General features: G+C 52.5%; 1 protein-coding gene across 8 annotated transcripts in view; it reads right to left on the bottom strand.

Moving 5' to 3' along the window:
• The window catches only part of FRMD4B (FERM domain containing 4B), a 113800-nt gene that overhangs the window by 65362 nt on the left and 34329 nt on the right, over positions 1-14109 (bottom strand). For 2 of the 8 annotated variants that reach the window (XM_048073033.2, XM_048073036.2), the window contains exon 1: positions 9457-9779. The exons of 4 other annotated variants lie outside the window; for them this stretch is intronic. In XM_048073033.2, the coding sequence (XP_047928990.2) occupies positions 9457-9618 (162 nt within the window). In that variant the 5' untranslated portion in view covers positions 9619-9779. Of the gene's footprint in view, positions 1-2083; positions 2246-9456; positions 9780-14109 lie in introns of those variants that run through there. 2 more of the 8 variants (XM_013180321.3, XM_048073044.2) reach the window with 2 other exon arrangements.

Here is a 14109-nt window from a genome sequence, read left to right as displayed (position 1 = left end):
TGTCCCAGTGGGGAGCTGAGCAGGGACGGAGACCTGCTGAAGGCTGGCCTTGGAACACGCTGCGCACCCGAATCATGTTTTAAGACCAGACAGGCTGGAGGTTACTCACTTCAGTGCAAGCTGGTACAAATGCCCCTTTGATGATGCTCTCCAAGGAAATGTTGGCTCTACGTGAAGTTTGGCAGAGAGTTAGAGATAAAACACACTGCCTGGAACCGGAGCCTAAAGGCTCTCTGGGTTGCATGGCACCTTCCTAAAATAGCCCCGTGAACTGAAGATATGAAGACAAAATTGGCTCCTGCAGAGCATCAACTGACTTTCATGTTACTGGCTCAGCTGGTGGGGCTTACGGAGTCTGGCAGAGCAACAGCCCATGTGCTCTCCCCCACCGCAGGAGACTGCGGCTTTCGGGGCCAAGCGCCAACACGCTCTCCCTACAAGCCTCCTTTTCCTATTTATTTCATTTCTCCTTGCAGGGCACGGCACATTTAAGGGACTCTTCCACTTATCTATATTTTACCGATCATTTGCCGATTTGCACAGGATCTAAAATAAGAACAAGAAGAAAAGAGCAAACAGGAAACTTATACACAGGCCTCAAAACTCTACAGCTAGTCCTAAAAAATCAGGAAAATTAATAGGAAGCAATCAGCACAAATCTGCCATAAACATCAAGTCAATGAAATACTTCATCCAACATCTGCTTTCCTTGGCAGAACTCGGCCAACGAACCGGTGTCTGCTAGGGGCGAGCTTATCTCGCTCAGCGCCGCTGCCATCGGGTCGTTACCACGCACGAGCCCGTGGAGATGTTTTGTTCCCGTGCACTCTCCTGGGAAAGAAGGGGAAAAAAGATCCCGAGCGAGCAGAGCTTTCCTGGTGGCACCTGCAGAAGGCTCCCGGAGCCAGCGCGGTGCTGGGCTGCACTCCTTGCTTCTCCACCACCACCCCTAGGGCACCGGGCATCCCTTCCCCATCGGGGTCCTCACACCCCGTTCACCCTCCAGCCCGCCCCGCTCCATCCTCCACCCCGGCCCTTTCCTCCCCCTTCCTCTCCCTGGACTTTTCCAGCTGCTCCCGTGCTTGGCAGGGGCCCCTCAGGAAACCCGGCCGCCAGACGTGAGGTAAGCAGGAGGCAAAGAAAAATACAAATAAGGGCTATATCACAAGTCCGTCTGAACCTCTGAGCCACCTGTAACTTCTGTGAGCTTAATAAAAATTCAAAGAGCAAGCACATAAAACAAGAAAAGCCTGAAAGCGTCGGTTGTTTGGAATAAACCAAAACACTGAGCATCGGTTGCGTGGTGGAGAGGAGCCGGGCAGGGCCAGCTCCGTGCCAAGCACCCCACCAAGCACCCCGAGTGTTCGGGCAGCCCAGGACTGCTCCAGGCTTGGTGCTAAGGCAGAGCAAGCTCTTCTCATCAGAGGCTCTTCCTCAACAGCCGCTGACGAGCTCCATGTGCGTTTCTGCATCCCCAGTGCCAACCTCGGCAGGTTTTTTTGGGGGGGAAGGGTGGGAGCCTTACTGATGGGACATTTAATAATTACCAGCTGAAAGGAGCTACTGTGCCAGGCACTGACTGCCTTTTCTGGTGACTTATGAATTTGTGCTCTGTTCAGTGTAAATCGTATCTCAGAGCAGCCTGTAAGGGTAATATCTGAAAACACGTTTTTTTTCTGTAAGCAGAAATTACAGACCTGCTTTTCCAGTGCTGCAGAGCTACCAGAATACAGCCTGGATTTAGCACTTTCCTAAAGCAGCCAGGACAACGCGAACAACAAAAGCAGGAAAAAGCAGCTGTAAATGCCGAGAATAAACTAACAGCCCCCTACCTCCCCAGCGGAGCGCAGAGAGAGGCACAGAAATTGTTATGGACTCATCTATCAGAATTAAAAAGAGCAAGCAAAAAGGTTGCTGAAAGCAAACTCACATTGCTCTGTGCTCTTTTCTGGCTGCCTTCTCTCTTGCAAGCACAGTTCCCAAGCTCTGTATTATTTTTTAAGTCAGCAGACAATGCAACAACGATAAAAAAAAAAGTTATTTGCTATTGCTAAGCATCAGAAATTAAAATACAGCCTCTTACCTCCAAGCCACACACCCTGCTGGGTTTAAAAGGACTGGAGAAACCTGAGAAGTCCCCAACAACAAGCGTGCACTCAGCCTTTGTATTTTCTGTACATTCAAGCTGAGGAAGAAGGGAGACACGATCCCGGACTTCTTCCGTTACCATATAATCTCAAGGAAGTGACCTTAGCATTTGTTGCTTTGATTACAGATTCAGAAACAAAAGCCCTACCAGCGTGAGTCAGGGGACACAAGAGGTTGAAATGCGATTGTTAAAACCAGGGGGTGGGGGCGAGCAGGGAAAGCACTACAACCATTTTTTTTCTTTGTAATATTAACCCCTTTATTATAAAACGAAAGTCAAAAAGCAGTTATGGGCCGCGGGCATGACACGCGGTGCCCACCTCGGGGCAGAGGAGCTCAGCCCCTTTCACCAGAAGTTGCTCACAAACGGAGCTATGGTTTCAGGACCACCTTTCCAGCTCAACAAGTTTCAGCAGATTATATTCCTGAGGCCAGGTAAAGTAACACGCAGCAGAGGCAGCAAACTCGGTGCTCTCATTTCTTCCTCGCCCCCCGCTGCAGACACCCCAGGCACGGCATCGCACGGCACTTCCCGGGATCCCTTCCAGGGTGCCCCTCGGGAGGAGCGTAGACACCAAGGTGACACCCTTGGCCAGCCGGCTGATTTTGTTCTGCTGCCAGGGCTGGTCTCCAGGGGCGCAGTTTGCGCTGGTGGAGGCACAGGAACAGTTTACCTACCTGCTGTCCCCTTTGCAGGGCTGCTTTCTGCCTGCAGCACATGGGGTTGTGCTTGGAGCACGTCCAGCCCCGCTCTGGCACTTCAGCCTCCCAGACCTCCCACACCTCCGGGTATCTGACACAGCAACAACGAGCGAGTCAAAGAGCACAGGTACTGCAGAACCAACTCAGACTGCTTTCTACGACTGCTTTCATTGAAAACAAACCAAAACAAACAAACAAACAAACAAAAACACAACAAACCCACAAAGTAGAAACCCCAAAGAAACGCACACAAAGAAATCCAGGACGCAGCTCCTCTACAGCACGCAACCTGTAACCCCCAGCCAGGCACACCAGAGACATCAGATCTCAAATTTACATGTGCGTTTACTTCAAAATAGAAAACAAGAGGCTGTTCCTCCTTTACAAACACAGTTCAGTGTTATTGATCGGCATTTCAGCACAGAGCAGGCAGGAGCTCTGGACACGCACCGCAACAAGCTCCCGCTGGGAGCGAGGACTCGTTGCCTTGAGCTGGATGCTCTCCTTCAGAGAGCTGTGATCCCAACGACTGAGCAACCACTTTGTACAGGAAGGACAAAGTATGAAGACTTTTCCACCCAAATATTTATAATCTAGAAATGAGAAATTGAATTATAACAGGAAATTAAGTTGGACATCTGGAGGCTTCTTGTCCTCCTTAACAGAGGAACCGGCTTTGATCAAATACCCACTTCTACATTGCTGCAAACAAGGACTCTTTTTTCCTTCACATTTACTTTGTGTATTATTCTCATGTGGTTTCATGACTCCAAGAGTTTCCCAAGAGCTCTCAATATCACAAGTTTCATGAAAAAATCATGAGCTGGCCCCACAGGACCAAAGGTGCCAGTTCAGGTCCAGCCGGCTGCTCCAGACAGCACCGGCAAACTACGGGGTGGCAACTGAGACAGTTTGGGAAAAGTATTTCAGAGCAACAAGCTTGTGTTTATCTCCAAAACACAGAATCCAAAGCCACAAAATAAGACGGAAAATAGAGCGTGAGTCATTTTTCCTTAGAGAAATGACGTGAAGGTTACCTGGGTGGTGCCAACTTCTGCCCTGCTGGAGCACCACCAGGGACAGGAATAGCTGACAGAGGGGAAGGGCAGAGCTCCTCGGAGGATCAGGGAGCTTATACAAACGCACATCTGGGTGTGTAATTCAGCTGTGGGCCACAGATATTTTTTAAGCTAACTTTTCTTCTCATCTAGAAAAGAAATAGAGTGCGAGGAGGAGGTTGCAGCAGCCGGAGGACGCGAGCATCCCAGGGCGCACGCCCCAGCTCCGTTGGTGAGCAGCTGCAGCTTGCTCGCTGTCGGGGAGGAATTACCCACTTTCACTACAGCTTAGCAAACACACCGACCTGCACGTCTGCTGAGCGCATGTGCCCAGCCAGCTTCCCAGAGGGCTTTCTCCACATTTTCTCTCCCAAAACAACGGTGGCAACCAGATGCGGCCAGTCCGGCACCAGCCAGGCAACTCCACATGGGCACAGCAGAAACCCCTGTGCCCAGGGCTGCCACCTTGCTGGGGAGATCGCTCCCCTTGTGCTGCTGTCTCTTTACAACCCCAGTTCCCTCCTCGTGCACTTCTGCTCTTTTCCTCTACCTGTTTTCCCACACTTCCTCACAAGCTGTGCTCGGCTTTGAGTAGGAGCAGTTTTGACATCTCCATTGAGTCATTTGGTTTTATTCCCATCTCTCTTCTTTCCCTGCTTGCCCAGCCCGCGCTTCTCATGCTGTGCAGTTCTCGTGCTGCCCTTCCCTGCTCTCCCCATTTCTCTCTTCCCACCCTCCAGCCCTTTGCCTTCCTCTCTCCCAGGAGCCACCCACCTCCATGGTGCTCTCGTGCACATCACGTACCCTCCACCCAGCCCACCTCCCACATCAGCTGGAAAACCCAAGCCAGGAAGCCACAGTCTTAAAATCTGCATTGCTTGGGTTGTCAGGGATGGCTTTCACTGGCTAAACAACAGCACATTGGGGCTATTCTCAGCATTTTGATGGCCCTCTCTCTCCCCACCTCTCCACCCCAGCATGCAGAGTTGATGCACGTTTAAACGGAGGGCAGAGCATTAGCAGGGAAAAGTGTACGTGTGTGTGTGGGAGGGTATTTAAGCTAATATTTTCCAGTGCTGATAGCTTTATCCTCTTTGCAGTCTCTGAGAACGAACTGGTCTCCATCTGTACAGAAGATTAGAAGAATTGCTAATCACTAATTATGACCCAGAGGTTGTGAGAGTGATGCAGACTGCACAAGGACGGCCTGATTTTCAGAAAATGAGGAGACAAAGATAGCACAACGTTATTTTAAGCACACGGACGGTCCATCCAAGATTGCAAAGAACAGCAGTGGCAATGCTAGAAAAGCCAAACACTCAGAAATGAAGCATGGAAAAAGCAGCGTGTGCCTGAACTACTTTTAAGTTGCCTTTTAATGACGCTCTTGTCCTGGCTGGCCAGACGGCACAGAACTGAGCTGGAGATTTATACAAAAACATTCGTGTAGCAGCACTTGCGTACAAGAGCTGGGGTTTGAAAAGGGGTGCCAGCGACATTTGAAATCCAACGAAGTCTGCGAGCTGCATCAGGTCATAAAAACATACACGCACAGGCTGGAGGGGGGTAGTGAATGGGAGGCACTGTCTGAACCTGGCACCGGGACACCCTGGAGGAAACGAGGTGAAATTCGCAGCCTGGTGATGAAGTTTGGCTGCTGGGGAAGGGGGCGGAGCGGCACAAAGCCTTATTTGTGCTTGAACAAACTCAAACAGAAAACACTAGGTAGTGAGCTCGGATGGAAACACGCCTGGCAGAAATACTCGGAGGGCTGCTTTTGGAAGACCGAAGATGTAAAAGCGAGCCTGACTCCCCGCAGGGCAACGGCTCCCTGCGGGGACATCCACCGCGTGTCACGGCCCTGCTGCAGGGGGCTGCGGCCGGCTCCGAGGCACGAGCGGCATCACGGCACAGCCTCACACCCCTCTGGAAAGGAAAACAGGCCTGTGAAAGCAGCCAGAGCGACGTTTTTTCTACAGCAGTGGTGCTTAGTACTTAGTTTAAATGTTTGAAGGGAAACACATCGAGCGTCCCTTAAAAAAGGGTCCGCGAGCTCCCTTTGGGAAGCCCTGCCCCGTGAGGACGGCCGAGATGCTTCCCCCGAGCATCCCCCGTGGTCTGTGCGGCACGAGGCAGGGAAAGCCGTGCCCTCACAGCTCCCTGCTCCCCCTGTACCCGTCCCCTCACTACCCCACGGCCACTTACTCATTGCTGGGGAAAAAAAATAATAAAAAAGGAACCTCCCAGTTTGTTGTCAGCATTTTTATAAAGGAAAGTTAAGGTGTGGTAGGAGAGGAAGCGCGGTCCTGCTACCCCAGCCACCTACGTTGCACCATAGGAAACAGCAGTCATCCACTTCCTCTCCTCCGCCCCAGGTAGGCACGGGACGGACACGCACAAGGCTCACTTACTGTGCCTCATCAGCAGTTTTTCCCCTTGGCCCAGAGGAAGTGACCTTGCAGAGGTGGAAAAGCGCTTTGTCCAACGAGCCACGTGAATCTGAGTTACTTTCACACCCGAGACCGGGAGCCAAATCAGCGGCGTGACAGAGCCTGACCTGGGGGTGCCTGCGCACCCAGCCTCACGTCCAGGAGATGTGAATGGTGTCTCCTTGTATTACGTCTCCTTGTAGCCGGCACGGTTTGGGGACAGGCTGCTGGGCCTCCCTTCTGCACCCTGCAGCGAGCACCCTGCCCCATACGCACTTCTAACGCTACAGCACTCAACTAGTTTAATTTATAGAAGTTAGCTGCACTGCTTTTTGGTTTAGCACTGCTTAACAGCTTCATACATAAAACAACTCCAGTTTGTTTCACTGCTCTGTAATCAGCTCCAGAACAGGGGGCCTAGAAAACCTCACACCGGGAGAGAACTCAGGCAAATGCTTTACTCTGGAGGCAGCCCCTGGGCACCAGGACACCGACGAGGAGAAGGCTGCCCCGCACACCAGGGGCTCGGGGCTGCGCACGAGCTCTCTACAACACCACGGCTCCAAGTCACACCTCTTGCTCCTCTCTCTCGCAGGCAATCGGTACCCAATAGGTACCGTTGCATGGAGACTTCTACACTGAATTCTCACCGAGGATTTCTCCCCTAATAGCATTAGCTCGTGTTGTCTCGCTGTAGACACAAAGACCTTTGTGCCAGCTCTTCCTCAGCTGTCTCCACACGTCTGCTTTTACTGGGCGCTCCAGCCAGACCTTCGCATGCTCTCTTCCAATATTCCCCGGCGTACATCCCAAGTGTTTGGAGAGGACAAACTCACTGCACAATCCTCCTCCCCTCTTGCAGGGGTTCAGAGGGCATTTCGCAGCGAAGCAGGACTGCCCGCCAGCACGGCGGCTCACGAGCTGCCCCGAAGCAGGGGCCTGGCCAGCAGGCGCTCCCCTCTCTGGGGAGGGGACAGGAGATGGCAAGCAAAGCGCCCCGACACAGAGGCCAGCTTGGGGAAGTGCCCAAGCTCAGCACTTCCCCGCACCGCGCTCGGAACAAGGCTGAAGAGAAGGTGACTGAAAGGCTGCTTTGTGCTGGGTTTTCGGCACGTAAAGCTGCTAAGGCAGGTAAGGGCTTTATGCCGGCAGAGGATTTCAGCCTGGCCAGAGGGCTCTCCCACGTGAGAGCCCCTGCACCTGCCTGCTTCAGAAGGCACAGGGGAGAGCCGGTGCAGGAGCAGGGAGGCGGCAGCGTCTTCTCCCTGCTGGGGCTCCAGAAGAGCTCAGGACTCCCGTGAGGCTAGCCAGCACTTCATTAAAGGACAACTCACCAGCCCAGCGAGCCTTCTACCGGCTCTCCTTCCACCACAATAATTCAGTGACAAGTACAAAAACAGGCAGAGCCCCCTGTTAACAGCATCCAACTCACCTGACAACAGCCACTGACCCCCAGCGCAACGTGAACCCCAAGCAGGGACCAAAGCGAACTGCAGCCCCCGGGGCCGACCAGCAGCACGAGGACCTCTCACCTCCCCCTGCACGCCGCGAGGATGCAGCACGGGGACAAAGCTCTGAATTTATCCCCGGTTTGTCAAACCGTGCACATCCCCCGGCGTCATCACAGAGGGCAGAAGTGTGAGTTTAGGCATAAGCTCCTTTGGATACCACCTGCCATCTCCCATACGTGGAATGTGACTGTAAAGGCAACCCAGAGAGAGGAGCTTTCTGATGAAGCCAAGGTGAAAAAGGACTCGATAACCCCCTGTCCAGGTGCTGGCACTAATGAAAACACAAGGAAGAAAAGGTGCTTTTGTGCAGCTGCACTAACTACAGGACTTTTTCACTTTTTTTTTTTTACTAACTTTTCCAGGGTTGCGACATCGAGCCAGGCTGGTGACATGGAGCGCGATGGGCTCAGTCCTGCTTCCACTGGAATCAGCCGGGACACTGCCAACATTTTTAACAGCAGAACGCCAAGACTTCAGCACAAAAAGCAATGTGTTACGCAACCCAAGGAAGAGCTGCAGGGCATTTTTTCAGCCATCTATTTAATACACCCCGAGATTACCATTAGGAAATTCCTGACATTAAGATGTGAGAGCAGCTTTGTTCCTGCCCATTCCCTCTCTCTGGGACACGGCACAGACCGCGGCAGATCCTCGGCACAGCAAGCACAGGGCACCAGGCTGTGCGTGCCCAGCACCTGGCTGTGTTCTCAGTGTGGGCAAAGCACCCCCAGACCCCGTCCGGCATTACCCATCCCCTAATTTTGCCCATTTTCACATCACTTCAGAACTCCCCACAGCACCAGGCAGTGATGCTGTCCATAGAGAAAGATTAATTCACCAACAGCCACCAGGACACTAACTTCAGACAGAGGCGCAGTCATGTTTTGTTTCCTAAAACTCTTTCCACTTTGAGCCCGGCTCTGGAGAGCAGCAGCTGAAGAACACGGCCGTTGTCAGCCGTGAGATGCACAGCTGCATTCGAGCACTTGGAAGAACTTCTATCACCTTAAAGCTGTTCTCCCGCTCTTGGCATACCTTAAAGCTAAACACAACGGATCCCTCTGGGATTAGACAGGTACAGATGCCCTTTTAGCACAATTCCCACGTGGAAATTACACCTTGGTGGCTACGAAGAGCTGGTGTGCTGGGAGCTGCGCAGTTCCCTTTATCACAACACAGCGGGGAGAGAGAGGGGAGAAGCAGCTTTGAAATATTCAACACAGCCAAGCAAACATCCACGCTGACAGCACGATGGGACACACAGCGTGTGCCTACATGCGAGACAATAAATACAGACGTATAAAAATAACTGCTGGCAAAGCCAGGCTCCAAAGAAAGTCACACCGCACTAAGTGCCGCTGGATGCCACGGTGCCTGCAGCCCCAGCGCTGTAGTTGCTGCCCGCGGGAGGAAGCCCCCAGAAGTAGTTAACTCAAGACTTCCCGCAGCCCCCCGCGGACAGCAACCACCCCACGACACCAGCCGCGATCACCTTACAGCCTCCTGCTCCCACGACAAACGAACGGGAGAGACACCACGCAGCCGGCGTCTCCCACCCGTGCCGCCGCTGCTGGGACCCCGCAGGTGCCGCGCCGTGCCCCCCCGTACCTGGTAGACGTCCCCGAGGCCGCACCATGCCCGCAGGGCTTGGCGGCATGCCCGCAGCCGGCCCGCGTACCACCGCCTCAGGGCCGCCACCGTCACCGTCCAGACGAAGCGGCTGCCGCCGAGCAGCAGGTCCTCCACCCCGCACATCAGCACCGAGGCCATGGGCTGCTCCGCTGGCCCAGCGCGGCTCCTCTGCCCTGCTGCCGCGGCGCTCAGGGTGCTGGCATGCCGGCCGGCGGGCTTTATAGGGCGTGCGGGGAGCCAGCTCCGGCCTCGCAACAAACTCCTCTTTCACGGCGCTTCCTGGGCAGGCTCCAGGCATGCCCCGGCGGCGGGGAGCCAGCGGCTGCAGTAGCTCAGCCCCACCAGCAGCTCACACAGCAGCCTTGTCCTTCTGAGCCGCTTACGCAGATCTCCGCTAAGCTCCGGTAGCTGCCGCTATGTTGTCTAATTAAATTTTAACCCTTCTGCCATATGCCCCGACAGCAGAAGCCCGTTTCCGTGCCGCGGTGACGGTGTTAAGGCTCTGAGCCCCGCCACGCTCCCAGCAGCTGGGCAGGCACCTCGCGGCTCCCTGTAACGCACCCAGGCGGGTGCCACTGCCGCCGACACCTCGTTATCTGCCACCCGGGGAGCGAAGCTGTCATCGCTTTCTCCTGCCTGATGCTGAGCTCAAATTAGACGCTGAAATCCTGTCTTAAAAAGCACCTTCGGGAGCAGCAAGTGGAGGGGAGATAAGAGAGCGGCGCAGCTCCTGCAGAAATAGAGGCACCGACGTCCTCAGCTGGGATCGCAGGAGATGCGAACGGTGCGGAGCTCCACGTCTCCTGCTTTCTGCATCCCATACCGGTTACGTGCTCAACACCTGCTGGAGAGAATTTCGCTCTCCTGTTAGACAGCTCCATTAGCGCACAAGAAAAATAAAGCTCCTTATGTCCTTATGCTAGCAGCGCGCTTCACAACCAGACCACAGTAAATAAGCACTCTGAAATAATAGCCCACAAGAGAATCCTGCCTCGCCTCGGTCGTTGGGATGGAATTAAGCAGCCATCTGCCCTTCTGGGGCAGAAACTGCTAGTGGCAGCAAGCCGCACCCTGCATTTGTGAGCTCCTTCCTAGGGAGCAGCTCCGGGAGGGAAGTCAAAGGGCAGCGACCTTCTCCCCGTCCCTCAAGGGACCTGAGGCTTCCTAAGCTTTGTGGGACTGGGGCTGGGAGGGGCCCAACATGCCACCATCAGCACCTCGCTAATGAAACTATTCAAAGAGCAGCTTTTTGGCTAAAAGCACCAGCAAGACAGACCCCTGTGTGAAAGTAACCTGCCTTGTGCAGTGAAATGAGTGAGAAAGGAGCAGAAATGGCTTTAGTAACGGCTGCACAAGAGCTGAATCTCCCCTATTTGGATCACTGAAGCTGTCTTGTTAACAAATATCCGTGCACTGTTTTCTTCCTGTCCACTCCAGTGAGAGTCACCTTCACTTTATGCAAAACTTGGGGACACGGCTCTGGCAACAAGAAAACAAAAGCACATGCCGCTTGTTTCACGGAAAGCTTTGGCTGGCACCAGCCACCCCCGTGTGAGGGCACTCAGACCACAGAGATGGGGGGAACCATGGTGCTGTTAGGTGAACAGCCAAACCCCACTGCTTGTCCCCACTCCACCAGCACAGAAACCAAAAGGCTCTCGTGCTTGGCACCAGAGCAGACGAGGAAAGCCCCCTCTCCCTCCACGTTACTCATCACTCCTGTGCTTAGGGGACTTGGATACCGGCATGAACGTACAAAACAGGTGGTTTCCCACTGGGAGAGCAGTGACAACTATCTGCAGACAATTATTGCAGTGAGCTACGCCCGCACCAGCGAGAGGCTCGGCCGTGGTAATGCCATTGCCTCGGATGGCAGCGCGCAGGAGGAGCCAGCCAGGGAAACCTCCCATGGCATCTGTGTGCTGCGGTCAAGTCATCTCCAAATTTAAACGCAGAAAAAAAGAAAATCCAGTTTCAATCACTTTCAAGTTCCATTTCTAGAAGAAAAGGAGCTTTGTAGTTAAAGAAACAGCGCAGGGAACGGCCCCGGCCTAAGCCAGGAAAATCCAGCCAAGCCACTCTGAAAAGTTTAAATGTCTCTGTTCTGCTCAGTTGCCTTCAGTGCCTTTGTTTTCCTTATCACCTCATTAAGGAAAAAATTAAGGATGGGGATTTTCTCCTCTAATACAGCAGAAGGGATCTCTATTTTAAGCAGGGCTATGATCCATGGTATTTTGAAGTTGAACTGGTGCGGTTTGCGGTTACTGCTCATGCTGCCATCCTACCGCATCCCTTAGCCCGCCTCAGATGGCGCTCCCAGCCGTCCTGCCCACCTACACTTGGTTCCCTTGTGCTCACTCTGTGCCCCCACAAAGAAGCAATAGCTCTGGGTGTGCTAGAGCAGGGCAAGAGCCTTCTCCTCACCCCTCCATAGGGACCATGGATGCGGAGGCCCTTCCTTCTGTCCTTCCTTCTTCAGACGACGTGGGCTTGACTCCTCCTCCCTGCTGGCCCAGCACCAGAGGTCCCGTGCCCCTGAGCAGCCCTCTCTATCCCCACACCCTGCTCAGAGGGACATTGCTGACTGCAGTGACCTTTCCTTCACTTGAGCACCTCGTGCACCTGTGCAGCATCCTCCCCAGCAGCAGTGCCCGTACGTCGCTACATGCTTGGAAAGCCGAGGGATCAGTCCCAACCTCTACTGGAAATTTGGGAAAGACAAGGTGACATCCCCAAGGTCAGAGGACGCCTACCAGAGAGCTGGAAGGAAGATCAAGGCATCTGGATTCTTATTGCTGTGCTTCTGGATTATTTTCTCATCTCCATTAGATACGGTGAGAAACAAGCTGTGCTGAGCGAGGGGGAACATTAAAGGCTAAAACCCAGCTGATCGGGCTGGGGAATGCAGCTGGCAGCATAAAACCCAAAAGCGTTGTTCTACCACAAAACATCAAATAAGAAGAGGTTCAAAGCACGTTGCAGCTGGGAACTAAGTGAAAGCCTCTGAACCTTGGGCATCGCATTGAACGCCCCTAGAATAAAAAGGAGCAAGGTTTATAATACAAAGAGGTGAATGCAGTTTGGAATAATGCTGGTGTTTTAATACGGGGTTGAAGCAGCCATTCAGATCAAACTCTGTCTTCTGTTGACTTCCACTTTCAGAACCTGATTGCAAGTGGGTTAATTTGAAATACCTAAATAATATCCACGCTCCTTAAAGGCAGAATGAAGATCACAGAAAATTCATCATGGGAAAGGCAGCAGGATGTGCAAATGGCTTTCAAAAGGTTGTAGCAACCAGATCTCTATTCTATGAGGAAAAAATAGAATATCTATCCCAGGAAAGGACTTTGTAGACGTACCGCTTTCAAGGAACAGAAGAGACAGCTACTACAAATCTATCTGATCTACAGCTGTATGAATAACAGGGAATTCATTTCTGCTCTGGAGTCAGCCTACACAACAGGGATCTAAGGACAACATCACTGAAAGGATTGAAAATTGGATGTGCAGCAGATTCATGCTTCTCTTTGTATTACTGATTGTATTTCTGGAATAACAAATACTGAAAGAGAACAAAGGTTCACCACCAGCATAATAGGAAGAGATCTCAAGGGGATTCTCTGGCCTCTTGGCATGTTACGCTCTGTGCCACAACGCAGGGAATGAGGGTACCCCAATCGCTGCTTCTCTTTTCAAAGTGCCGCCTATGAAGTTCACATGGCTACATAATTCACGTACTACATGCGAGACCACAGGACAGGAACATCCATTTTCCCTTACATCTACAAAGCGGTATTGCCCCAGGTACAGCCCCTTGATTAGACATAGGGAAAGGACGCACACCCGGTCCCTAGGTAATGGCATTAAGGCTTTGATCATTTCTGGTCATAATTTTCAACAGCAAGAAGTGAGTTATTGTGCAGATGCCCCAAATGCTAATTATACGGGCTAGCAGATGTCTGTCTTCACCACTGATTTAAAACACACTTCAAACCACAACTTTTCTCTTATATTGACTGAACGTGATTGGAACCAATACGCAGTCCTCCGTACAACAAGCAGCAAAGAGCAGCGAAGACCAAGAAACCCAGACAGCCCTTGCCAGGTTCTGAGCAGCAGTTCTGTTTTGCGGCGTCACTACTTGGGATCTGCTTCTGCCCCAATGCTGAGAGTTCAAACCCTTGAGCCCTGACACCCTGGGATGGCCTCAGGGCAATGCTGAGCCCTGCCGCAGCCCCAAAGGCTGTGGTGGTACCACAGCATCCACTCAGGTCCCACCTGACCCCCCTACACCCAGGCACACGTCCACATTGATCTTTTCTGCACACATCCACGTGATCCTTTTTCATCAGAACTTTCCTATTTCACTGCAGTTACACGCCAGCAGCGTGATTACAGTGCTTTTAAAAATAAATTTCAAAAAATGCTCAAAGGAACTGATCTGTGGGAGCTTTCCTGAGCATGAACAACAAGATCCTTCACAAATTAGGACTTCCCTTGTGAATTAGGACCTTCTCAAGCAATGCTGAAGCCACACATCTCCCTAGCACTTCGATTCTTGTCATGTAACAAGCTCGTCAACCTGTGACCATTAATGCAATTAACCCCAAGTAGTAAAGATGAAGT

The sequence above is a fragment of the Anser cygnoides genome, chromosome 10 (genome assembly GCF_040182565.1).
Source record: "Anser cygnoides isolate HZ-2024a breed goose chromosome 10, Taihu_goose_T2T_genome, whole genome shotgun sequence".
In the NCBI taxonomy this organism is placed as follows: Eukaryota; Metazoa; Chordata; class Aves; order Anseriformes; family Anatidae; genus Anser; species Anser cygnoides.
The sequence above is the reverse complement of the archived record's forward strand: the minus strand, read 5'-3'. Positions and strand labels throughout refer to the sequence as shown.